The sequence below is a fragment of the Cuculus canorus genome, chromosome 2 (assembly GCF_017976375.1).
Source record: "Cuculus canorus isolate bCucCan1 chromosome 2, bCucCan1.pri, whole genome shotgun sequence".
NCBI lineage: Eukaryota > Metazoa > Chordata > Aves > Cuculiformes > Cuculidae > Cuculus > Cuculus canorus.
Genome location: NC_071402.1, coordinates 36,998,165 through 37,024,369, shown reverse-complemented (window position 1 = coordinate 37,024,369; position 26,205 = coordinate 36,998,165). Strand labels below are relative to the sequence as shown.

General features: G+C 36.8%; 1 protein-coding gene across 3 annotated transcripts; it reads right to left on the bottom strand.

Annotated features, from left to right (window-relative positions):
• Positions 1 to 767: 767 nt before the first annotated feature.
• On the bottom strand, positions 768 to 26,205 carry PPP1R42 (protein phosphatase 1 regulatory subunit 42). Of its 3 annotated transcripts, XM_054059004.1 has the most exons (9): positions 26,140 to 26,205; positions 24,315 to 24,525; positions 21,480 to 21,646; positions 20,880 to 21,018; positions 18,654 to 18,770; positions 12,678 to 12,795; positions 11,246 to 11,374; positions 9,824 to 9,976; positions 768 to 3,931 (listed from the first exon to the last, which is right to left on the bottom strand). In XM_054059004.1, exons 2-9 carry the CDS (start codon positions 24,441 to 24,443, stop codon positions 3,927 to 3,929), a joined length of 957 nt encoding a protein of 318 aa, XP_053914979.1. In that variant the 5' UTR covers positions 24,444 to 24,525; positions 26,140 to 26,205; the 3' UTR covers positions 768 to 3,926. The 3 variants fall into 3 exon arrangements, with proteins under 3 accessions (XP_053914979.1, XP_053914981.1, XP_053914980.1); XM_054059006.1 differs by lacking the exon at positions 11,246 to 11,374; XM_054059005.1 differs by lacking the exon at positions 26,140 to 26,205 and having other exon boundaries at positions 24,315 to 24,662.

Sequence of the window (26,205 nt, the reverse complement as noted above, 5' to 3'; positions counted from 1 at the left end):
TTTAAATTTAAAATCAATATTGGGTACTTTTTGTTTTGATGCAGAGGCTGTTTCATGTGATCTTCCGGGGTACTGTATGTGCTGAACATCCAGCAAAACCTCAGGGTAGCCCCTGGAATTCTAATTTCCCTTTTCAGGTGTTCACAGACCAGCAAACAAGGGCATGTTGCCAAGATTGTTGAAGGTGCTAAAGGAAATGAAATTAAAAAAAAAAACCCCACTAATAATGGACCCTTATTGATGACAATCGTGCATTATTTTTATATCTAGATAAGCATACATGTGCATATGTGTATATAAGTAAAATATACATGATTGAAAGCAGCCCTGCGGAGAAGCAATTAGCTTCATTTCTTGGATTCTTGCATCTTTAATAATCAACATTAAATAATCAACCGGCATTACAGACCATAATAAATGGAGGAGTACTACAGAAACACTGTATGCCTTGGGGTAGGGTACTACGCTATGCAGGGGTGATCCAGTACCCAAGTTCATGGAAACGTCAAACCGTCTGAAGCTACTGTACGTGCAGGAATAGCTGTCACACTGAAGTTTCATGGAACAGAAGGCAGGTTAAGATAAAAACAGGATTTCCAAAACCAGATGCAGTTGAAGCATTATAAAGACACGAGTGATAGAAATGCAAGAAAATGTGGTTTCAATAGAGGATGGGGAATGATGTGATTGAGAGCAGCCCTGTGGAGAAGGACTTGGGGGTGCTGGTTGATGAGAAGCTCGACATGAGCCAGCAATGTGCGCTTATTGAACCTCATGAGATTCACACAGCCCCATTTCTCCAGCCTGTCCACGTCCCTCTCGATGACATCCTGTCTTTCCACTGTGGCAACTGCACCTCTCAGCTTGGTGTTATCTGCAAACTTGTTGAGCATGCACTCAATCTTGCTGTCTATATCATTGATGAAGATATTAAACAGCACTGGTCCCAGTATGGACCCCTGCTGTAACTGCCAAACGCACTGAGTAGTTGAGGCACACAAGTCTGGGGATCAGCACTCCCATATCCCACAGAGGGATAAGTCCGCCTGCCCAAGAGACGTCAACTCCAAAGGAACTTTTAACTAGGCTCTGGGCCTCTCGGCAACATGGCTTTGGGTCAATGACAGACGTAAAACTCAACAGTAGGTACCCTGACTGCCAGAGACTTCCCAGCCACCCTAAATTAGCAGATCATAAGTGCTGTGCTCTTCTCTGCTCTGAAGTAATAAATGACATAAAATTAAGCACTCTCTTGACTTTCTAACTGTACACACACTGTGTTTGGCCAGTGCAGGAAATACAATGGAAGGAGTTGGAAGAGAAGTGATGGAACTCCATTACCATCTTTTGACAACTCCAAATCCAGCTCACTGCTGTGTGTGGTTGGAGAGATTGCATAGAGAGATTTGTGCATGGGGCTTGGAGAGACCACCCTGGCTGCTAAAACTGTTGCCAAAGAAGAGATGCTTTACCTATATTAAAAAAACCAAAACCCAAACCCCACAAACCAAGCAGACATAAAGGTAGAGACAGTTGCGCTTTGCTCCAGCAAGATTTTCTCCCATTAGAAGACTCCTCCATGAGATCCAGTGATTATTTTCTTGCATCAACCCACTATTTAAGTCTAAAGCTGTAACAAGCTGCTGCAGCTGTTTCTTCTTCTTCTTTCCCAGATAAATGTCTGAGAATGGCTTTTCTGCCTTACTTTGAACAGTATATTTCAAATCTGAGAGACACCAGAGTCACAGAAGAGCCAGATTTCCAGTATGATTTAGGTAAGAAAAAGTTGTACCAGAGACAGAGCGATGTTTTTCCAGGTACACTTTGCTCCCTTCACATCAAACGATGTTCTGGTTTTACAGCTACAATTCAGCCTGAGCATTCTTAGTATCTGTTTCCAACTTGTTCATTTTCCCCCGTTCCCATGTCTGTATAAGGACTTCACAAGTTTGTTTGTCTGCTGGTGAGGTAAAGAGTGGTGATGGACCAGCAGAAACGTTGCTCATCCCAGTAAGACAGCTACGGTGCAAAGCCACACAGAGTCTGTATCTGATCAGGTCCCACTGATTCCAGCCGTAACTTAAGAGCAAATCCAAGGTGAGATACGGCCACAAGAGAGTCAAAATAGGTTGAAATTCGGAACTTCTGCTCCATGGAGAAAACTCCACAGTTCACAGTGGAAGTGAATTCCAAACCCAAACAGGTATTTTGAAAACTTCCAATCAAATAATTTCTTTTATCCTGTTTCACATGCCATGTTGTCAGTGTATTGTAAGACCACAGCACTCTCTGCAGTTATGTTGAATATATTACAGCAAAATGCTTGTTATTGTATTTTCTACATTACTAAAGGTAGAGCTGCTTCTTAACATTGGAACACCAGAACACAGCAATGCCTCTCCAATATGCTGGAAGAATGTCATCTTTCCTTCTAAATTTTCTGATCAAGTTAGATTAGCTTCCAAGTATCTTAAGTGAAATCCCATTCTAAATTACCAAGTGTTTTAAGGAACGTTTTCATTAATAACCCATATCCAATAAAAAAAGTTTAAAATTCTGTTGCAATTTGAGCTAAAGTAGGATCAGTTTCTAAGTTCAACTAAGTCTCGTCTAAGTAACCTCATTTTCTGAAAGTTAATTGCATGTTTTTCAGACAGTGTTTGTCTCTAGAAATGACAACATGGGGCATCGATATGCAGAAAGGCTCTTCTGCCCTCCTCAACCTGAATGTATTGATGGCAATAGCCAAAACAAGGAATGTCGTGCTCGGTTAATACTGATTTTGGTAATGGACTAATTAATGGCAGCTACACATCATTAGTTTACTTGTTGGTTTCTATTTTCTTATTCTGATGGCAAATCGCTCACCAGCTTCATCCTCAAGTTTTTAGTACCACTCATTTACTACCTTAGTTTTGGAAACCTGCTTCTTTTATAATGAAGATTGATGTCTTGTTATTCAAGAGGAGAATGTATGCAGGAGTTAAATTTGTTTGAACTATCTTTATCAAAGGGCAATAAAACATAAACAATAACAAAACAGACAAAACATTGAATACAAAGAGAGAGATCCTGATTTCCTTATTCAGGAAAAATTCCTTTCTTATCTCAGAGGGGTTCTCAAGCATAAGATGCTGAATTGACATTCATACAGAGAAATTCCATCAGCAAAGGTTTTATTCCAGGGGCAATTTACAATCTGGGCTTTCCTTTTAGAATTTTCCTATATCAGAAGTCTTGAGTGTTCATTTAATTACTGCAACTAGTGCAGAGCAGCCAAATTCAAGTCCCAAAGCAGAATTTGAAGTAAAATTAATGTGTAATGCTCGCAATCCAAAAATTAATCAGCACAGATATCATTAATCTTCTTGTGCCTTCTTTCCTAACTGTTCCATGCTATTTAGCAGAACTTGGAAAGGTCCAAATAATGGAAATTATTTTGCAGGACAAGAGATCTCAATATCATATGCTAATAGCTCCTTTCTTCCTGAAGTAAGAGACTATATGCATGCCTCTGGATAATCATGACGAGTATCATATATGGAAAGAAGCAACTGCTTAGGTATTAAGGTCACAAACTAGGTGAGAAGCTGGTTAAAACAATACCTTTCTTGCTGAAGTTTAAGAAGCAGGCACCCAGTTTAGCCCACCATGGGCTGATGTTTTTGCCTGCTTTTGCATTTCTTCTAAATAGATAGGCAGTCCCCGTATTTTTCAGAATGCTCTTAAAAGGCAGCATTAAAGTCAATGACTGGTTTTGAGATTACAAAGATGCAAACAACACATCCAGAGAGATGCCAATGCCTTTCTTTGTAACCTTTGAGAAGGAAAAAAAAAGAAAAAAGCATCCAATAATGGCCAAATCTTCAAATCCTGTAACTTCTGGCTTTTAGAATTCAGCTTCTGCTGTTACTTCAGATGCCTCCTCAGCCTGTGTCAAAGAGATCAGAGAAGACAGATGAGATCTGCACATCAGAACCACACCAAAGCTGCTGTCACTCCTGTCTTCATTAACCCTTCCCAGGACCAGACACCATTTCTACAAAGTTTATAATCTGTGTTACCAAAAGCTGCAGATGATAAAAAAGATCTTTACCTATTGTGAGGATATCAATGGATGCAGTGAAAGGCCTTTCGCATCCCAATGCCAAACCTGAGGGCAGACTAATCTGAAATGACACAATCTGATAACCTGAAGTATTACATATACCTTTCCTATAAAACTGGCTGGCTTCTTCCACACTAAACTGGCAACAATTAACATTTTTTGCCACTTAGATACGTATCAAATAATGATAATTTTCAAGTTCTGCATGAAACAATCTTAGTAATAATCAAAGTGATTACTCAAATAAATGAAATCAGATAAGGCTCAGTCTTTTATTCCAAAACACTTTACTACAAACTGTATAAATGATTACACTCAACTTTCCTGGATATGTAATTAGTGATTACTATGATGGTCTAATATATTAACTCTCCAAGAAAGAAAGATCTCCAAAACTCTTTTTGAATTAAAGTATCAGTCTATTACATGGATCATTTCACAGCTGGCTCTGATTTATCTTGGTTTTGATGCAGCAATTAATTTTGCTCAGAATTAAGAGAACAGAAAGAAGCTGTCAGTCATTCCTGTAGTCTCTGGTTACAGTGCAGTTTGATTGAAGAGGTAAGGTTCAAATACGTATTTTTCTAGCAGTGAACTCCTAGAATCCTTCAAGGTCACGTGAGAAAGTAAAAACTCACTGTGGGTTATTTTTCCTAGCGAAGTAAAACTGATTTGTTACAGTCACAATCTGTAACATTTATGATTTAGTGGCTGTAAATAAGCAGGTTCACATTTTAACTGATTACCCTCAGAGCTCTGTTAGCCAGGACAGCTACTTTGCACGACACACTGAGATAAAAGTTCCTAAGAAAAACAAGGAAGAGCCTTTCAGATCCCCTTATTTTTATCACTTACAGTCACAGACTTTCCCTTATCAACAGATTATGTGTCTGAATCCTCATCCTGAAAAATCAATGGGCACACCTTGAACTCTGACACGATTTTTTGGCTATTTTTTTCCCCTTCTGCCCCCATTTCAGAACTTTTAGATTGTATGGCTTTCATAGCTGTATCCCAGGCAGTTCTATGCACTGCTTTGTAATTGCACATATGAAGAAATAAAACGGCATTAAATTCACTTGCACCTTGCACTGCTTTTAATGTGATGTTTAAGAAAAATAAGAAATCTTCATTGGTTACTGACCTAAAGTTCAAATGTGAACTTTAGGTCAGTAACACAAACACTATGTGTACACAATGATTACAAAACTTATCTGTCTGTCTATCTATCTATCTATCTATCTATCTATCTATCTATCTATCTATCTTCTAATGACAGTCTGAACGGTACCAATGGGAGGTGTTCACTGATGCCTTATTATTTTCTGTTTTGGTACTCTTAACACACCAAAAAGCTACAACAGTACTGTGGATCGCTGTGAAAGCATCAGAATCTTCACTGACACGGCTTGGTCTCACACCTCCTAGGTCCTAGTGACAGGTTCTATCGGGAAGAAATGCTACCAAGAGCAGATGACGATCATTTACAGACCTCACTGAGATAGCTGCATTTTTCCTTTGCCACCAAAGAAAGGAGTGAGATGAGCTACAGCTCCTGGAAAAGGTGCTCCAGGTCTTTTCAAAGTGTGCTCTCAGCTCTTCCAAAGTGCTCCAGCTGGTATCTCCAAATATAATATTTAATGCACCTAATTCTGCATAGGGAATACTGCTCTTCTGTGTCTAAAACCAGCACTAGCGTGCACAGATAACACTGCACTAGTTTGTACCTTAACTCTTTATTTCTCCTTTTTCTGAAACAAAGGCTGAAAATACTTTCCATTTTTGAATTTTCAGAAGTTTGCTAAAATCGTCATTCAGTAAGAGAACAAGGTGCAAGGTTACCTGGAGGTAAACCACCACTGCCCTCTCAAATAAGAGAACTATATTTTGTAATACAAAATAAACACAGGATTGTAAAAGTTATGTTTTGGTTATATAATGATTATAATCTCAGTATCAGTCCTTCTCAAAAAAACTTTCATATGATAGGCCTTAATAATTCTATTTATTACAACACCAGTTAGATTCAGATAGACAAAAGCGCAGTGTACACACAGAACATGTGCATTCTCACCTATTACCAAATACACATTACTCTATATAGGTTTCAGACCACACAAATCACCTCGATTCAAGGCATTTATAAATATTAAATAAATAATAGAATCATAGAACGGTTTGAGTTGGAAAGGATCTTAAAGATCATCCAGTTCCAACCCCCTGCCATGGGCAGGGACATCTCCCACTAGATCAGGCTGCCCAAGGCCCCATCCAACCTGGCCTTCAACACCTCCAGGGATGGGAGAGCCACAACATCCCTGGGCAACCTGTGCCAGTGTCTCACCACTCTCATCATGAAGAAATTCTTCCTTATGTCTAGTCTAAATCTGCCCCTCTCCAGTTTATACGCATTGCCCCTCATCCTATCCCTACAAGCCTTTTTGAACAGTCCCTCCCCAGCTTTCCTGTAGCCCCTTCAGGTACTGGAAGGTTGCTATAAGGTCTCCTCTGAGCCTTCTCTTCTCCAGGCTGAACAAGCCCAACTCTCTCAGCCTGTCCTCGTATAGGAGGTGCTCCAGCCCTCTGATCATCTTTGTAGATCTCCTCTGGACCCGTTCCAACAGCTCCATCTCCTTCGTATGTTGCAGGTTCATTCAACATAATGATATAATAATAAATTCATTCATTTATTCATTCAACGTAATGAATGAATAAAGAAGGTGTTGATGAGAACACCTGCCAAAGGGCTAAGAAGTGGGAGAACTAATGTTGCCCACTGCAAGTTCCTTCCATTTGATCTAGACCTTGAATACATAGGATATGAAACAGGATGTGCATGGTGGCCAGGAGAGTGGTTTATGATTAGTCGGCACAATCCACCATAAGTGTTCTATGCTGATTAAATCACTTAAAGGTTATTACCATAATCCATATTATGTAACGTGCACTGGAGACACAGAAGGTGACTTTCCCACCAAACTCTGTATTGCAAACCTACTACAATGTTTAAGCCCCTGAGTAAGGATCTGTGGGCAGAAACTGCTGGTTACAGTTGAAGTTTACAACATCAAAATTTCAACAACTTTTCTAGTCACGGAAAAATTAATAATAGTGTATCCCACTGGAAGGTATCGGGTATCTTTAGAATAGTTAAGTGATTTGTTTTCTTTCAATTACTTCCTGCCAATATCCATAATTCTCTCTATATGTTCAAAACTAACTTAAAATCCAATATAAAATTGCTTTTGTTTTTGTATCATCAAAAAAGAAAGACTAATGACATATTTCAGTAATCTAGTAATAACTGGCCTTTTTCATTGTTCAAGCTGTATGTAATCCTCAGTGGATCTTAGATGTAGGTTAAAAAGGTATTTAATGCCTGTTTTTCAGTTGCCAAGGTCAAACAGCACCTAGCATGTATAGGGAAAGAGGAAACATCTGTTGGAATAATTTATTCAATTAACATAGAGGGTAGGATTAAAATTCAATTTTTTTTTTGGTCTGATACTGAATTTCAATCAAACAATACAGGTATTTGTTCAGTTTGGCAAAATTTCCTCGCTTTACTACATGTGGGCACATTTATGTATATTCCTAATTGCTGGATCGGGCAAGGGAATACTGTGATTTGTCATTATTTCATATCTGCGTAGATTCTGAGCAGGAGTATTTGTATTTTGAGGGGTTTTTTTTTTTGAAAGAAAAAACATTTTAAAAATAAAAAACTTTAACTAATTCCCAAGATTCTTTGGTTTTAATGGAATTCTACTATTAACAAGATTAGAGTATGTCTCAGTATCAGTGATTACACATGCAATTGCAACGTACAGCAACCTTTAGCACCAAAGATCAAAGTCCTGCTTAAAGGTTTTCAGCAAATATTAAATGCACATCATCTGACTGTAGTTTATTCTAACTGTTATGTGAACCAGAGTGAAATCTTCTACACTAATAGTAGGAAAAAAAACCCCAAATAATTCAAACTGCTTAATTTGCAAATGTAAATCAATACAAATATAGACACTTCATTCCAATCAAGTATGGAAGATGCAATCTTTGCCTTTTTAGGGTCAAAAGGGATTTCAACAGGGCCGAGATTGTACTCCAGCCTCTTACTGCAGGGAAAATTTTTCTCAAGCAAAGAAGCTCAACAATTGGACAGGTTTTTAACATAGTAGGGTAGAATCAGAGTGCTTTATTTCAAAGATGATATCAGAAGTTTTTACACTGAAAAGAAACTTCCTGGGAGGTGCTTTACATGCCTGTTCCATCCTTTATTAGAACTAAGGGGAATGGTAAATGAAAAGCGTACTGTAATTCAGCTTGGCCCAAAAGATAGAATGCTAAAAGAGATTAAATGGAAGCTGACAGAACACTAAGCATGTGGATAAACCCCTTTTGCAACGGAATGAAAGGAAAAAACCCCATGTTTCTCTGGCATAAGTATTAGGCTGCATCCCCCCTAAAATTCACAAACTGGGACTACGCACTGGAAAAACAAGTCAGACAAAAACTCAGGTATGTTCCTCAGACACATTCTTAAACTTCTCCACTGCTATGTGCAGTGGAAAGCAGGAAAGAAATTCAAGACTGGGCACATATGTGACAAGTTCCATTTCTTTTCCATTTCAAAATGGAACAAAAATGATAGTTTGGAAGAGACCAATACTGTGATTTGTAATTCTTCTTCTGTTCTCAAGGGAAAGGCAGCTAATTTTAATCAGAACAAATAACCGGTAGAAACAAAACTGATGGAATAGAAAGCAGCAAGTAGGCAAGAATAGAGTAGTGTTAAATGTTGCTTAGTTAAATTTTCAAACGTACTAATAAATTGTGATTTGAATGTAAAATAAAACACTATATTTAGTCATTTAGTTAAAAATGAATACTTGTATCAGTTGAACTTATGTATTTATCTGCAGCATTGCAGAAATGATGATTTTTTTTGTTGGCCAGTACTGCTGATAAATAATAAAACAGTTAGGTTAAAAGTAGCATTAAAAATTGTGAAGGAGCAATATTGGGTCCCAAATACCAAACTCAACTATTACTACAGGTAAAACTGAAAAAAATACAGGTCCCAAACTGCAAATCCCTATGAGCAGATTTTATTTCCACAAACACAAGGCTTTCACAAGGCTGCTTATGTGAGTAAGGAATACATATACTAAGCTCTAAACTGTTTAAAATCATCTAAACGTCTGTAAGGCACACACAGCAGATTTTTTTTTCTTGATTATCTTGGTGGTCTTGAGCTGATGCTACAGGAAAATGCTAATCAAAAGTATAATACTCTGGAACATATCTGTTACAAGTAAGCCATAACGATGAAAAGGGATTATTTCTCTTGCGTATTAATGCGTGCATGGGATCAACCTTCACCGATGGTGTCGACAGTAACTGTACTTTCAAGAATTAACTTTCATATTATTTTACTTTTGAGGAAGATTACAATCAAATGCATATGACAGAATCTAATAACACTGGAGTAAAGTTATTACTATTAGCTAGCCTACTGATTTGTAAGCAGAAACAGAAATCTATTATCATGTCTTTCAAAGAAATAAAGACAACAAACATAAAATGGTTAAAAAAAACCCTGAAACTGTTTTCAGATTAAATTCTACCCTCATGTACTCATTTTCCAATAGATTCAGTAAGAGCTGTACAAGCAATAAGCAAAAAAAGGAAGAGGCAGATGTTTGAAGAACATACCTGACTTTTCATCCGACTTGTTTTTTCCCAGGATTCTTGGCAGAGGTTTTCTTTTAACTTTGTGCATCTCAGACACAACTAAAAAATCTGTTTTTTCTTTCACAGATGGATTGTGGTGAACGGGAAGAATGGGATAAAGTTTTTCAAAGTCAGCTGCAGAAAACAAAGCAAAAAGTATTAATCCAATATCCCAAGTCAAACCATTTTAATATTCAGTATGATCGATCACAGGTTCCAATATCTCTTGTTAGAGGAAAGAGTGTAATAAGCTTTAAGGAAAAATGCCTCAGATTTGATAACTGAGAATGGAAAACATTGTATTAAATCATAGAAAGTGCTGCAAACAGTGATAAATATTAAAGCAGGTGTTCCCATTCAGGTAGAGTTATTTGAAGAGAGTAATTTCAATTACATAGCACCTCCTTATACCAGTAGTTATTCAGAAGACAGAACATTACATTCACATATGGCTTCAAAACACTGAGCAGACTGCAACTTCCTTGGGGCTGAGGTTGACAGGTGGAGTGCTTTTCGCTTCCTGTCTTCAAAAATAACTGATCTTCACGAGATTTCACAAATTAACAGTTTGAGATAGTACAGCTACAAAGCACATGCTTTCTCCACCAAGTTACATATCACAGTTTATCTTCAGGAAACAACACTATAACTGCCACCAAATTTATTTTATAAATATGATTATTCAAATCACTTTGAGTAATTTGGAGTCTAATGTCTGATTCCTAATCTGGAAGATGGCAAGACATGCTGTTAAGATATTTGTCTCTTAGACAAATAGATAGACATAGTCTATGTTCAGCCAACTCTACAGCACAACAACCTCCAACCCACCATTTTTTAAAACCTCAAAGTCTATTTCAGGTTTTGCTCGAGTTTCAAAACTAATTTGTTTCCCCTCTTCAAGATTTTGTCGCCTTTTATTTTAGGTTTAAGGCTTTTTTTTTTTTTCTCTAAGACTTTTCTTTTTTCTTTCCAGGTTTAAAACTCCTACTTTTGTCAGACCTGTATCTTGAAAAGGCCTTTAAAAAAACTGGCAATTTACACAATTTACAAATAAGTATCAACAAACAGACTCTTAAAGTCTGATATATTCCATACAAATCTATTCTAGGATGCCCAACACTTTTTTTTAATATATGGGAAGTAATCATTAATATTTATGAACATTGAAAATGTACCAGTTACTCATTTCCATAACACTGGCAGATTGGGATGGGAGGAAAAAAACACTGCATGAACTAGTACTAAAATTAAATTTCATATTGGAAAATTCCAGTTTCTGTCCTTGCATTTTGGTCTCACCACCAGAACAAGTCTCATTCCTAGCATATTTACTGTTAGTTGCTATTATATTGTTTCCATAAAATTTCAAATAGTTATGAAGTAATTGATTAGTCTGCTTACAAAAATGTTGATAGAGTATATGTTCATCTGTCACTCTATCTTTGCTTTTTTTCCTGGCAGCTTTGGAGGCTTTCCAGTTCACTAGGAACTGTCTTTCCATTTCTTTAATTTCTTTCCCATCAAGGGATTCTGTCAAAGAGAAAAGAACATTTCCTGTGATATCCAAAGATAACTAAAAGGCAGTAGAAAGCTGTATATACTTCGTACTGGTCTGATTTGCTCTCTTCAAATCTTTTGTCTTTATAGTCTTTTGTGAAAACAATACCCACCCCCCTGGATATTCATATTTTAATTAGCTGCAAAAGCGAGTTAACATATCTCAATAACAAAAGAAAGTATCTACTAGTTTTGAAGCTTTCAAGCAAAATAGATATATATTCACAGCCAGTTAACATGCAACACCTTGTAGATAGTTCTGAAGGAAACATACGTTCTCATGGAATGTATAGATAGATGCAGAAATTCAGGATAAGAGAGAACCTGCATGGCTTAGCAATCAAAGAATCCTACCAATCATGTAGACAGACAGATATTATTCAGCTCTGTACGATTAACTTTACTCACTTTGATGCCATACAGGTTATCCTCTATGACTGCTTGATTGTGTCTGCATTTTTGAGTCAGACCAAATCAAATACCTAATTTGGCCACAAATTCAGTTTGCATTAGAATTGTTCTAAGACCCTGTTATCTTTATTATGCAGATAGGATTTTTTCTTTCTCTTAATGGTCAATATTTTGAAGAACATACATTTGAAGAACTCTCAGAAAAAAACCCCAATTTTTCTAATTACAACTTTTAAGGTAACTGTTGTCATTTTTATCTGAAAAAGTAAAAAATGAGCAGATGTTTTTTACTTCTTTCTCCAGTATGAATATGTGCATACAGAAGATTAAGTTACTTCCTCTTATGGTAAAACTATCTCAAAATAATAGCGTAAACAGCATCACAGTAAAGTCAAGATTAATAAATACATTCATAACATAAGTGTAAACTGCTTTTATGTTTAAGGACAGGTATTATACAACAAATACAAAACGGCAAGGTACAACTGCAACTGTACTACAGGTTGATAGGGGAGTAGACTAAACTTATCTTTGAAGATCAGTTTTACACTATCTGGATTATGGACACAGAAATTGTCTTATTGTCTTATAACAATCTTGCCACACATCAGTTACTAAATCTAACAGCAAAAGCTCAGGAACAGAGATTGTGCAGGTGGTTACATAAACAGTTTTAGCAGCTTTTAAAATTTATGTACAGCTTTTACTTGTACATAAATTAAAAATTCATCATTTAACAAAAATACGGCAGTAACTGTGTTTGCACACATAGCAAAATTTAAGCACAATCAAAATATCAGTTATTTTCTAAAACAGTGAGGGTTATGGGTGGGGTTTGCGGCTGACTGCTAGTATTATTTTTTACCTAGACTTTGTGACTGTACAACAATCCTGTCCCTGTACTTTGGCTTTCGGCAGATGGGGTTTCCTGTAATGTCCATTCTGCGTAGCTTTGTCCATTTGTTTAATACAACCTCCAAATCCTGCAATTGATAAAAGAACAGAACACTGTGATTATTTTCCCCACTCCAGAGTAAAATTCAACAGTAACACGATTTGTTCAGCCAGGCCCAAATCCTGCACACAGAAGTAACTTCAATGAGACTATTCATGTATTAGCATGCACATTACGAACGTGCATTTTCAAACAGAGTGGTGCGTAGCATTCCCTGAATATATCATAATTACACAGAAGAAATAGTGATGTAGTTGGAAAGCTCTCCATTTTTAAGGATACAATAATGCCAGCTATCAAAAATTACCACTACAGTCCCATTGGTAAGCACCTAAAGTTGAGGAATTACCAGCCAAAAAACATGTACGATATGTCATGTCTTTTAACACATCCTCCTAGAGTATTCGTGTCTGCTTAGATTTTGAAAAATTTGTGGAAGAATAAATATTTTACAGAGAAAGAACTGACTTAAAAAAAAAAAAAAGCTAAAAATCATGCAAACCACAGTAGACTGCATCTCTCTTATATATATGTGAAATTGTATTTTACAGGACAAACGAGAATCCTTCCCCACTGAACTGTGGGTGGTCAGTTATAGTATTGGCCCAAACAGTGAAATTTTTGAAATATACCTTTCTCCATCTGGGTTTCTGTCTGGTCACCCAAGGGCAGCATGACCTGGATAGAACAACTTCTGTCTTTTAAATATAATAAATTCAAGTTAAAAGGATGCAAAGCACAGCAGGTTGGTCCTTTCCACTTTTTGAAATACCTTCTTTTCAAAATTTCACTTAACTGTCATTCCTGATAGGCTTCCTTTTATGTATGAAAAGCTTAATCAGGGATTCAAAACAACTATGGAGGTACAACAGGAGAGAGGAATTTATGTTCTACAGTTGTAATATTTTTGAAGAAATATACTAATAGTGATGTGACAGGTTCTAAACTGCAAAGTCTGTAGAATTTCGTAGCTTGATGCCAATAAAGAACTACTAAGCAATGCTAGTATCTCTTAGCTCCTTCAAATTTAGAAAATCACCTAGGTAACACAAGCAGGGAGAATTCTGGGTTTGCAGGCTCTACTCCCTTGGTGGAAAATCCTCCTGGGAATATTCTATGGGTTATATGACACATGTTTAGAAAAATCACATGAAAGAGGCAGGGGCAGCACAGCCTCACACCTCCAAACCATACCATTTTTCATCTATCAATGATGACGCTGATATAAATCCAGTGATGATCATTTTTAGAAGAACAGAGAACAAAAGTCTGTGAGGAGCAAGACTGATAAAATAATGCAAGAAGCTCTGAGGGCCAGTCTACACAAAGAAATGCTGATAAATCTCATAATGCTACACAGCAAAGCTTTATCAGCACATATAGGAATAGCAATATAACCACCACAGTTTAGGTCCTAAAAATCATAAACACAACAGTTTAGGGGAAAATATTTTAGGTTAGACTTCTTAAAAAAGACAAGCATTTAGCAAGTGCATTTATTTATTCTTACCTGAGCATTCAGGCATTGTCACTGAAATCAGTAGTGTGTTCTAGATTTCACTAGAAAGACTTTTTTTCAAGTAATAGTTTTGTAACACAAAATTGCCTGTTACTGAAATAAAATGTATGCAGTTTAACTTTGATGAATGTATACAAAGAGTTCCGTAGATTTTTTTTAGCTGTTACTTACTTGATAAATGACCCAGAACACGCTTACTCCAGTGTATGTTTATCTAAAGAGCACACTAATCCCGTGCTGAAATATGATTACCCTTTCGATACGCTCTAGTTGTTCATTGCCTTCCTGTCTCTAATAAAGTGCTTTCACTTCCCAGCCTTTCAATAAGCTGTACTAAAGGGACCAGACAATCTTCTGGGCAGTCTCCGTTTGATAAATGATCATGTCATGCTATCACTTTGAGGTCTGCTACAAAATACTGACGAGCAAATTATATTCCATTGGGGGGGCAGGAAAGGGGGAAGGGCAAGTACCTTAGCAGGCAGCTGTAGTTCTGGCAATAACGTTCTTACCAATTAACGATGGCCATTTAAGAATTGGTATTTGACTGGTATGCTCCATTTTTTATCGGAAACGTCTACTCCAAGTGCCCTAACTACATCTACAGACAGCAATTTGTCACCATTCTGACTACCTGTCATAATCTATTTGAGAAAATCTATAATTTTTCTCTTGTCCCTGACTGAATTCTGAAGCGAATGAATTCATCTTTTGTGATATCCTCTTGTCACAATCAATACTGGGCAGAGGTTGAATATATTAAAGACTTAGGAAATACAGATTTTTATAGGCATTTCTAGCTACACTTTCTATATATATCCAAATAACTTGCAGAGGTCATAATTTTCCCTAAACTAATGCAATTAATAGATAAATAATATTCTGGGTTTTTGTAAGCAGGAGTAGTTGTGGGGTTTTTAATATGAATAGTGTTAAATTTATATTTTTTTAATTTAAGAAAATTCCCTTAGTATTCCAACCCAAATACACTGCAGCCCTGAAGTCCCTGTGAACCTGACTAAAGTAAACCAGAAGCTTGATAGGATAAATAAATGAAGTACCAAGAAATAGAAAACAAAGAAAAGCCAGTTCTATTGAAGTCAATTATATTCTTGATAACTGACCTAAGACGTGCTTTTTACACGTGGTAGTGAGTTACAGTAGGTTGTTTTGCATGAATTGAGAAAAAATTACTTAATGTTGTTCTGTCTGCTGTTCAGACTGCGTTCTATAAACTTCAGTCATGTGAAACAAGGTCATATGCCTTGATGTCTGTTAATTATGCTAACAAAGCCCTGAATTAGCCAGAACTGTAAGTGCTTCAATTTACTAACCCTGATTTTTAACTATGCTGAAATCAATGTGGCATTGTTGAAAACCAAGAAAGTATGGTTTTCATAACTGTGTGAAAAAAACCTGAGATAAATGTTTAGATATAAAATAGTTATAAAAAAATGAGGGAAGTCTTGTATTTTGCGCATTTCTTTTGCCCTTCACGTTTTGCTTTTTTGCAAAGATTCCATACTATTCCTGCTGCACGGATAACTGCCGTTGACCAGCCCTGTTAAGACATGGATGGCTCCTCTACAGCTTCTCTTTCCACTGGGTGAAGCAAAGCTACAGAGCTCTCCGACACTTCTCTGTCATCTAGCACCATCTCGGTCTCTGATCAATGCCAGACATTGCTGGGGATGCTTTTGATAGCAGTGATGGGTAAGCAGGAACTGGGAAAACAGGGGATGCAGAGCTTTTGGCATGAAAAAGAGGTATAAATAAGAGCTTTGAAAACGGAGGGGCAAGAGGGAGGAGAATGGAGGCAGCTCGTCTGGGAATGAAAGTCTTTGCTGTGTGTAACAAGTTCAGCCAGCAGAAGCAATTGAATACAATGGTATGGCCCCTAAAATGCTCTCAGCTATCTCAGTTGTAGAATAATGTAAGCCATGGAATCATGAAATTCAGGGTTGCAAAAGAATTGAAACAGACTCAAAACTACTGTCAGATATTTTTTTTAAACAGTTAGTGGATGTATAATCTTGTTCTCCTGCTAGATGTTCACTGTAAGTTAAAAGCGTCTCAAGCAGAGCTATAATTGACTTTCTTTTTAATACTTTGAATGGCCTACTCCTTTTTCAACAGTTTGTTGGTTTTTTATTTAAATAATAATTTATATTAGTGGTAAGTACAGGCTACTATAATGTAATCTCTGAAACACACTAATTGTAGCTGGAAAGTTAGGTCTCCAGCCACATTACATTATATACTAGGCATATTCAACATGGTGATTAATTTTACAGGTCTGCAAAGACATGAATAGAATTACCCTAACTGCTCCACATTTTCAAAACCTGAAGAAAATACACAGTACAGCCACTTCCAAAATTTACCCGAGCTTGATACAAGCGTAACTGATAGCAGCAGGAGCTACAGCTGACTCAAATGCTAACCACAAGACTTTTCAACAGCTGTGACCATGTAACATGGAAATCTAAATATTTCATTGATTTGGGTAAATATTAACTCTTGTCTTCCTGATGATGAAATAATGACATTTAACAATGATAAAATAATACAGACACAGTTACTGAATAATGCGTTCTTTTTGTCCTCTCCTTATTGTGTTTCAGAAGATACCGTTTTTTCCTCTGAGACGCTGAAAATGCTGTCTCTGATCTGGCATTCTCTATCTTAGAAATAATTTGTTCTTTGCTTAAGACAATCTTCTTTTAAGATCATCACATCTGAAGTCTTTTGTATTTATAAGAAAGAAAAAAGACAATTAAAAGAATTGCCATAATATGTTTAATTTATAAAAGGAATTTTTTTCAGAAGGGAAGCTTTGGAGAGACTACCTATTTAAAAAAGATTACTGTTATTTTGATGTAACCAACACATTCAATATGGTTTTAATTACCCAGCAAAAGCCTACATGAATTGTATTTTTATATGCATTCAATCACAACTGCCAGCCAGAAACACAGCTTGAAATACAATACATTAATTATCCTCCAGTAAAAAAGAAATGCATCACTCAACATCGTTTTAAAAGTAAAATGTAAAAACATGAGAGTCCAAATAATGTATATTGACCTAGATAATAGACAGATTATGTACATAAAATTATAGATTCTCCTTATTAGTAAACAGAACTGCCAAATTTAATGTAAAAGATTTCTAAGACGTATTGTAATGGATGTTAATGTAGAAGTATTTTCAAAAGCAGTAAGAATTATTATTTCAGTAACTACTAACCTGTGAAAGTTAACTTTTCTAAGGAAATAGAATGTATATACAAAGCAGTAATGATAGAGTTTATTTTAATCAAGGCTTTGTCTTGGTGATTTGCGTTACGATTTAGGCTGATCCACTTTAGCATTTATTAATAAAAGTATAAATTTCAAAAAAATCATAACACTAATGACTATTGCTTATATTGAAGCAGTGTTTATTAATTCATTTATAAAGTTCATTCCATGTCTCCACCATGCAACGATGGTGTTAGAATACTGTTTAAGATAAATTTGAAATTCAGTTACTAGCATGATACTAAAATTATTTTTATAACTGCTCTTTATGCCAAGAAGAAGACATCATAACTTATAAAAATAATGAGAAGTGACAAGGCTCCTGTTCCTTTTTGAGAAGATCAGGTGGAAATTGTGAGTCTAGAACTCTCTCTTTGAATTACCTTCACTACTGCAAAAAGAAGAGCAAAAATGCTTCTGTTTATTTAATTTGTTTTAGCTGCTACTGTGGAAGTTAGAGCTCTTGTTCACGAAGACGTGTCTTTCCTTAGCAGAAATTTATGAAAGACATTCCACTTATACTTCCATGACACTTCTTATGCTACTCCAGCAACAATAGTCAAAAATCATTTTGGTATTAGAACAATTGCAAAATCAACTAGATGATTTGATATCCGAAAAGTGGCTTTGATATATGTTAAAATAGTGAATTAAAAACTGTAATATATAAAATATTGCAAGTCAATTAACAAACAATGTCCTCATCATCTTTGCAAATTAAGCCACGGATAGTCACTCTGATGACCAAACCATACACATTAACTCTACATTTTGGATAAATTTTATTATAGTTCTAACTTCTGTGCATTTACTACTTGGTTGACAGATGTATGCACAATTGCCACTTTATGTAAAATTAAAGGACATATGGACATCCTAGGTAAACAGTTCTCCACTTTCAAACTCAACAAGATTTTGGATGAGAAAATATAGCATGCTTAGAAAGTCAGAGATTCAGTAACTGTAGAAGTGAAGTTTATTTTTACTCATCTGCTTAGTGATAAAGATTAATTTGACTAATTCCTTATCATTCAAAGCAAATAGAACAAATATCTATTTTCATACCTCCACGTCTTGTAGTTGATTGTCAACTGCTCTAAGATAAGTAAGATTTTCCAAAACTGCCAGTTCTTCTAATTCATCAATGTTGTTATTGCTGATATTCAACACAGATAAAGATTTCTGGAGGAAGAAAAGCAGAAAAGGGAATTTTTTTTTTTCATGCCATGCAGGAGTCTAGTTGTAAATTCTTACAGAACATTCTCTTAAAGGAAGAACAAGCATATGGAACAGAAACATGCAAAACAACTACCACATACCTCCCATACTGTTTTATGTTTGCTTTCCATCTTGTCCCAAAATGCTGTTTATTCCAGTTTTGAAGTCAAACCAAAGTAAGATTATTTCTCTGTTATTTCAGGTATTCTTAGTAAACACAGTATTTTAGTTTCACTCCATAGGTGTTCAAATGCTTTACAGAGCTTGAAAGTGCTACTAATTCTACATTTGAAGTATGAAACAGACACAGAAATTGAGTGCCTTTTCCCAGATTACATCTGAGCTGCACAGAGCTGAAATCCCTATCCGATACCTGCATAGTCTCATTTAACTGCTGTTTTTCTTTCTAACTTTATCCTCCATACTTCTATTCCTTGCCCCTTCTTTGGAACAATAGTGAGTCACATAATGCACTTTGCCTTTTGTAACAGACAATAGTTACAGAATTATCTTTACATTCTAGATAAAAAGTAAATGTGTTTATCTCAGGAAACACTTAATGTAGTTTCACACGAAAGGAACAAGAAGCTTATATCTCTGGAAGATAAAAAAGGACACCTAATCCAGCAAGTTTAGAATTATACTAGATATGGAACTTATCATTAGTTAGAAAATGTCTATTTTGGCAGTGTATAAAGGAAATCTAACCCCCTTCCAAAATCTGACCAGGACCTACCCTGCAGGCAGAAATTACCATTATCATCCTGATACACACAGTACCTAAACGTCATCTCCTCAGTCAAAAGGTTTGTGTTATTGTCATCATCAAAACATTTGCTTGTGGTATGCAGAGAGCTATACGGTCCCATGTTTTTGGCTCTTTCATCTCTGATAGCATTAAGAGCCACAAACAAGTAGAAGAAGACGAATTAAGAAGTGATATCCTAAAGAGGGACCGAACAGTTAGCACTCAAAGGATAAAAATAGAACGTTTTCACATGTAGTTTCCACAAAGATGTTACATGGTCAAGAATGTGAAGTGTTTCTTACAAACCAAAACAAGTCTCACATCAAATGACCTTAAATAAAAGCCACAAAGAACAAAAAGCTAGTAACTCTAGGCCGGGATGCTGAAAAACACTGAAGCATGTGAGTTATCATCCTGGGAAGATTATAGCCATATAACTTCCCTCTAGTTTCATCATTTCTCCAACCCAGAAGGAATAAAGTATAAGTGCTCTCACAGGAATGGCTCATTTCTAGTAAAGGAAAATGGCAATTCATGCCTTGGATTACTTAATCCAGAAAGAATTAGAGCTAAATAAAATGCTGATGATATAGACATGAACAAAAGAACCTAATTTTCTTCACCTTTACAAAAAAAATCACATCAAGCCCTGACTACACTTTGGGAGAGACAGCACAATGAATTTTTTTAGTATACAACTACAGTCATTAGTAAATAAAGTATATTTTTTTAACCACTTCAACAATACACTTGATATTTACAGAGCAATTAACATGTCGAAAGAAAGCTTCAAAAGCTGACTTTCCCAAATTCTTGACATACCAGAACATAGAAAATTTGCAGAACTAAAACTGAATGCTTTTAATTGTGTTGCTCTTAATATCCAGAAAAAAAGCTGTTTGCATTTTTATTGTCACTGCATTCCCAACAGAATTACAAAAGCCAAAAAATAATGTAACAATCAAATCGGAGAAATACCAACAAACTAATTCACTACAAACTAAGTAGACAATTAACAGTGATAAATTCCTGTTCCTTTTCTAGTTCATTCACATTCTGTTGGTGTAGGACATCTACACATCTCCTTGCTTCCTCTCTTTCTTTATTCTCATTTCCATCCTTCACGGAAAAAGAAAGAGAAGAAGTAGAATCTGCTGGACTCTCTGCTTACATGAGAATGAGGATGGGAGTCCCTTGGTAGAATTTGAAAGAATGCTAACGACTGGCAGAAGGAGAAAACACACAGTGATCAAGTCCAAATCACTTCTCTTAAAAATACTGTTCTATTAATTAATGGCTCACTGAAATTCTCAAAATATACTCACTGCCAGGGACCTCAGAGTTCTTGGATCAAACAGAAGCTTCTCACCACGAGGGAGGTGTTGACTTTCAATATGCAGCTCTCTTATTTCTTCTGATTTATCCAAGCCCTCTACTACAGTGATGCAGTTGCCTCCTAAATACCTGAGGAACAGAACCCAAGATAAATTTTAACACCCTTTGACAGTAAAAAGCAAATACAAGGCCTCAAAGTAGTACAAATTTTTTTTAATGTATTATTGACTAATACCTGGAAAATATAATAAAAAACTAAATAACCCAGCATCCGAGTAGAACATACAGCTAACAGATCCCATTTTTTTTAATATACTGCTACGGTTTTATATACTGCTATTATTATTATCAATTATTAACACTGTTATTAAATGACTGAATAAAGAAAATAATTTAAATGCAAATAAATATGTTAACATAATATTACTTACTGTTACTTATATCATAGAATGCTTACTTCATAAGCATCTACTTTTATTTGAAAAGCAAAATTTAAGAGCTGAGAGAACACTAACGGCTATATATTCTTTTAACTTCTCAGTGTAATAATTACTCTTTTACTAGCAAAATAAAATATTACTTCTACTTACAGTTTTTCAAGGTTTTTCAGGGAGGAGAGATTTTCTATACGTGAAATACAATTGTTCTGAAGATAGAGGTGCGTTATATTTGAAGCAAAGTCCAAGTTCTCGATTTGACTAATTTGGTTATCATATAAATACAGAACTCTAAGATTTTTACACAAAGAGAGGTCACCCTGAAACAAACAATAACAAATTAATGGTAGACTGAGTTTGCTCACTGCCTGCCTTTGGATCATAGAATCATAGAATAGTTTGAGTTGGAACAGACCTTAAAGATCATCCGGTTCCAATCCCCTGCCATGGGCAGGGACGCATTCCACCAGAGCAGGCTGCCCAAGGCCCCATCCAACCTGGCCTTGAACACCTCCAGGGATGGGGCATCCACAACTTCCCTGGGCTACCTGTGACAGAGCCTCACCACTCTCATGGTGAAAAAATTCCTCCTTATGTCTAGTCTAAATCTGCCCCTCTCCAGTTTATTCCCATTTCCCCTCGTCCTATCACTACCAGCCTTTGCGAACAGTCCCTCCCCAGCTTTCCTGTAGCCCCTTCAGGTACTGGAAGGTCGCTATAAGGTCTCCTCTGAGCCTTCTCTTCTCCAGGCTGAACAAGCCCAACTCTCTCAGCCTGTCCTCGTATAGGAGGTGCTCCAGCCTTCCGATCATCTTTGTAGATGTCCTCTGGACCTGTTCCAACAGCTCCATCTCCTTCGTATGTTGAGGACCCTGTTGATTGCTTTTATATTTAAGTTCTTCTGCACAACGTATACACTTTCTCCTTTAACAAACACTTCTAACACCGATTTCTCCTAGAAAACCTGAGTCAGTGTCAGTAATAAACAGACTGAAGACTGAAACCTGTCACTACCACTCTGCCATACAGAAGTGGAGGACTGCAGCCATCATCAGCGGGTACATCACATCCTGTGTGACTTCATTCCCCTCCCTGCCTTCACCAGGCAAATTTCAGAAAAGCAGAACTGTTGGTGTAGTTGTCTCCATCAAACCTCAGTGATGTAATGGAAACCGGTTCTTGGCAAAGGAATACAGATTTATACAAAACATTGGTGTATTTTAATACACCATCGAGTCTAAGATGTCAAAATGTCAAATTTCTTTGAAAGTAGTATTCTTAAATAACTAAAAGGTCACATGTTCTTAGGAGGATTTCTGTAAAACTACTCCATGGCACCTGATGAACCAGTTCTAAACAAATGGGCTGATCAAATCAGTAATTTGCTGTGGCTGTGCACATTCCTAGGAGTGGGCTGAATAAACCTGTTTGCTTGCACGGATCTGCTCACATAGGACAAGCTATTTAATCTTCTTGACTGAAATCACAGTTCTAAAGCAGAAAAACACCATAGACAACAATTCAGTTTTGTCTAGGGTTCAGCAATTTCAAAATGTGCTCAGTGTCTTGAGGGGATTTGAATTAACTCAGGATTTAGTGAAACATGTATAAATTTCCTATGATTAAACTCAAAGGAAGGAAGACTGGCTTAAGCTTGCAAGTTTAGTCTTTGAAAATGAAAAGGTCACGAATTACTTTTTAAATGAATAAGCTCCAGGGAGCAATTTTAAAAAATATGTAGATTTTAACCTGCTAATTCAAAAAAGCCACTACACCAGTCCAAATTTGTTAACCTTGCTTGGCTTATGTCCTGTTCCTGAACTCCCCTTTCCTTTTCCAGACTTCCTCTGAAATATAAGGAATAAATCACAGATAGATTGAAAAGATTGTGCTGCAAGTTAACAACTCTGTGAAATTCCCAAGACTAGAAAAAATATGGCATTAGCAAGAATGAAATAGGTGTTACGCTTAATAATATGTAAGATCATTACAATATTTGCACGATTGCTAGTCTTTTCATCATCTTCTACTCCACAGTTTGCATTTTTATAAAGGTAACCATAAAAAAATGCAAGCCTTTACCTAAAAATACCCAAACCGTGGCTGAGAATATGAACTTTGTTTTTTAACCTCAGATCTAAAGTCTCCAAGGACACTGTAGCAAGATTTCAATAGGGCTGGAGCACTGCCATCAAAGCCCTACACCTCCTGATCCAATGGCAAGAGCGAGCTATGTTCTATAGGAGAAGTGTCACTCTAAATGATTAATGCAAAATACTCTCATTCTTAAGTGGCTAAAGAGCTAAGTAAATGGAGTTATCATTTTCATTCTGGTGACTTCCTGAAAGCTGTATGAAAAGTTCCATGGCAACTGTATGAAAAAAACAAAATAGCCAATTAGTTTGATTTTTTTTTATTTTAGCTGCCTATTTCTACAAGTTCTCTGAAAAATTGAAAAAATATTTCACTAGCACTTCAGCTTATCGCTCTTGTGTAATTGCTTACATGGGTTTTCTATTTTAAGTAAATAACGGCTAAAAAAGCCAGTGTACTGATACTAACCCTATTGCCTGCTGCAGAGATGATACATATTTCCACAGTTTCAGGTAAGAAATATACTTAAACGAGAATTTGCCACATAAAGAAATGTGTCAGGTCAATAATAAGAAACACTGCAGATTGCTAGAGTTTTCACATTTCAATTACCACACATTTAAAAGCCATTTAGACACTTCTACATACAAGCAGTGTTCTACAGTATAAGACCAGGGAATGCTGAAGCATGTTTCCAAACACGTATTATTCAGAATTGCAAGTCAAAATAAATGTTAAATGTTAAATTAATAAATGTTAAAACATAAAATAGTTGTTATGAAATACAAACTTGGCTTTGCTTGTGTCTCCCCAGCTATAAACAACTCGTCGTAACAGTAACTACAAATCATTCGAGTAGTCAGGTTAAAAGGAATAAGGAAAAATAAATCTTACAATTGCATCTATATTCTTATCTGATAAATTCAGGTGAGTTATTTTTCGCAGGTACTGTTCAAAGTCCTCTTCATTGCGAGTCTTGTGACTGATGATTTTAGCAATTAGATACACTGTTAGTCGAACCATAATTCTGTAATAGGCCAAACCGCTCCTCTGCCTTTTTTAATAGCTTGTTCAACGTGCTCTTGTCAGTAGTTTTATGAAATGCCTCAAAAACAAAAAAGGACAATGTTACACTACTTGTACTCTAGATCTTCAACAAAGCTTACCTGTAGACTTCAAATGTTATATTTCCTCACCAACTTTTTGCTTACAGTGACACATTTATGTGTAGTCTTTGCTACTTGTAAAACACTACGTCTTTCTTGCTATCATTTAATCAAACTATTAATTTACTAAATAACATTTAAAATACAGTTACATTTTATTTGTTGTTTCAGTATGCTTAAGGTTTGTCTTTCTCATACAGAAATATGAGCGCAACAGTCCACAGAAGTAATTCTCACACATAACTAACTAATTAAAGGCAGCTCATAACCCCATTATTAGTTAGAAAACACATTGCCCTCCATAGCAGGTTTTACAGGCTATGAGATGGTATAAAGCCACGATACACTTCATGTGTCTGCACAGCCCTCGTGTCATGCACAAGACTGCACATGCATTTGTTATGCAGTGAAAAGCTTAAGCTTTTTCGCACTAAGCGTACTGTAGAGACTCTCAAAACAATTCCAACTTTCTTTTTTAAACTCTGGCCATTGTTCTAGGTGAGTTTATAAGGAATAGAGGGGATGGAAGAAGGCAAGACATATTTTGCACTGTATGTGTAAACACTCCGGGCACAAAAATGCCCTAACAAATATAACTTAAGAAATCAGCATAAAAAGGTTGGTTTTTTTTACTGCCAGTACATAATACTACGTACATTACCCCCAAACTCCCCACATCAACGCGTCAAAACAACTGAGGAGACTGCAAAAAGCATCCCAATGCTAGAAGTCATGCAGTCACATGAACTGAGGCATGGAGAATCCTCCATGCCATTTACTCCACCTCTGAGAAATTGAGGAAAAGTTAAGATTGAAACTGTGAAGGCAGAAGAAACTTCCTTCCTTCCTAAGCAGGGCTGAAGCTCAGTAATTCCCCCTTACCTATGTGGGGTTTGGTTTTTTTGCTTTTTATTTTAAAAGGGGGGAGAACAAGGAAAGCTGAAAGGACATAGTTTTTTGGGGGGAGGAGTGGTTGTGGGGGTTTTTGGTTGTTTTGGGTTTTGTTGTTTTACTTTTCATAGAATCATAGAATAGTTTGGGTTGGAAGAGACCTTAAAGATCATCCAGTTCCAATCCCTCTGCCATAGGCAGGGACAAGTCCCACCAGATCAGGCTGCCCAAGGCCCCATCCAACCTGGCCTTGAACACCTCCAGGGATGGGGCAGCTACAGCTTCCCTGGGCAACCTGTGTCAGAGCCTCACCACCCTCATAGTGAAGAATTTCTTCTTAATGTCTAATCTAAATCTTCCCCCTACCGATTTAAAGCCACCCTCCTTCATCCTACCACTACATCCCCACCCTTTTTTTTTTTTTTTTACGGTGAAGTGTGTTTCTTTCTTGCTTTCTTAAGCAGAAACACCTTTCAGAGCCCTTTTTCAGCCCTCCTCACAGGCAAGAATGCTCCCAATACCTCCGCACGCAGCGGGGCGGCGGCAGGCACAGGCAAGGATGCTCCCATGTCCCTGTCTCTAAGCCCAAAGGGACGGGAGGGGTCGTGACCCCGCTCCCAGCCTCCATCCCCTCAGGGAACGGCGGCTCCCCGGCCCCTCACCTCCCGGCAGCAGCGGCGGGACGCTGGGTAGGGGCCGCTCCGCGCCGGCAGCGCCTCCGGTTGCTG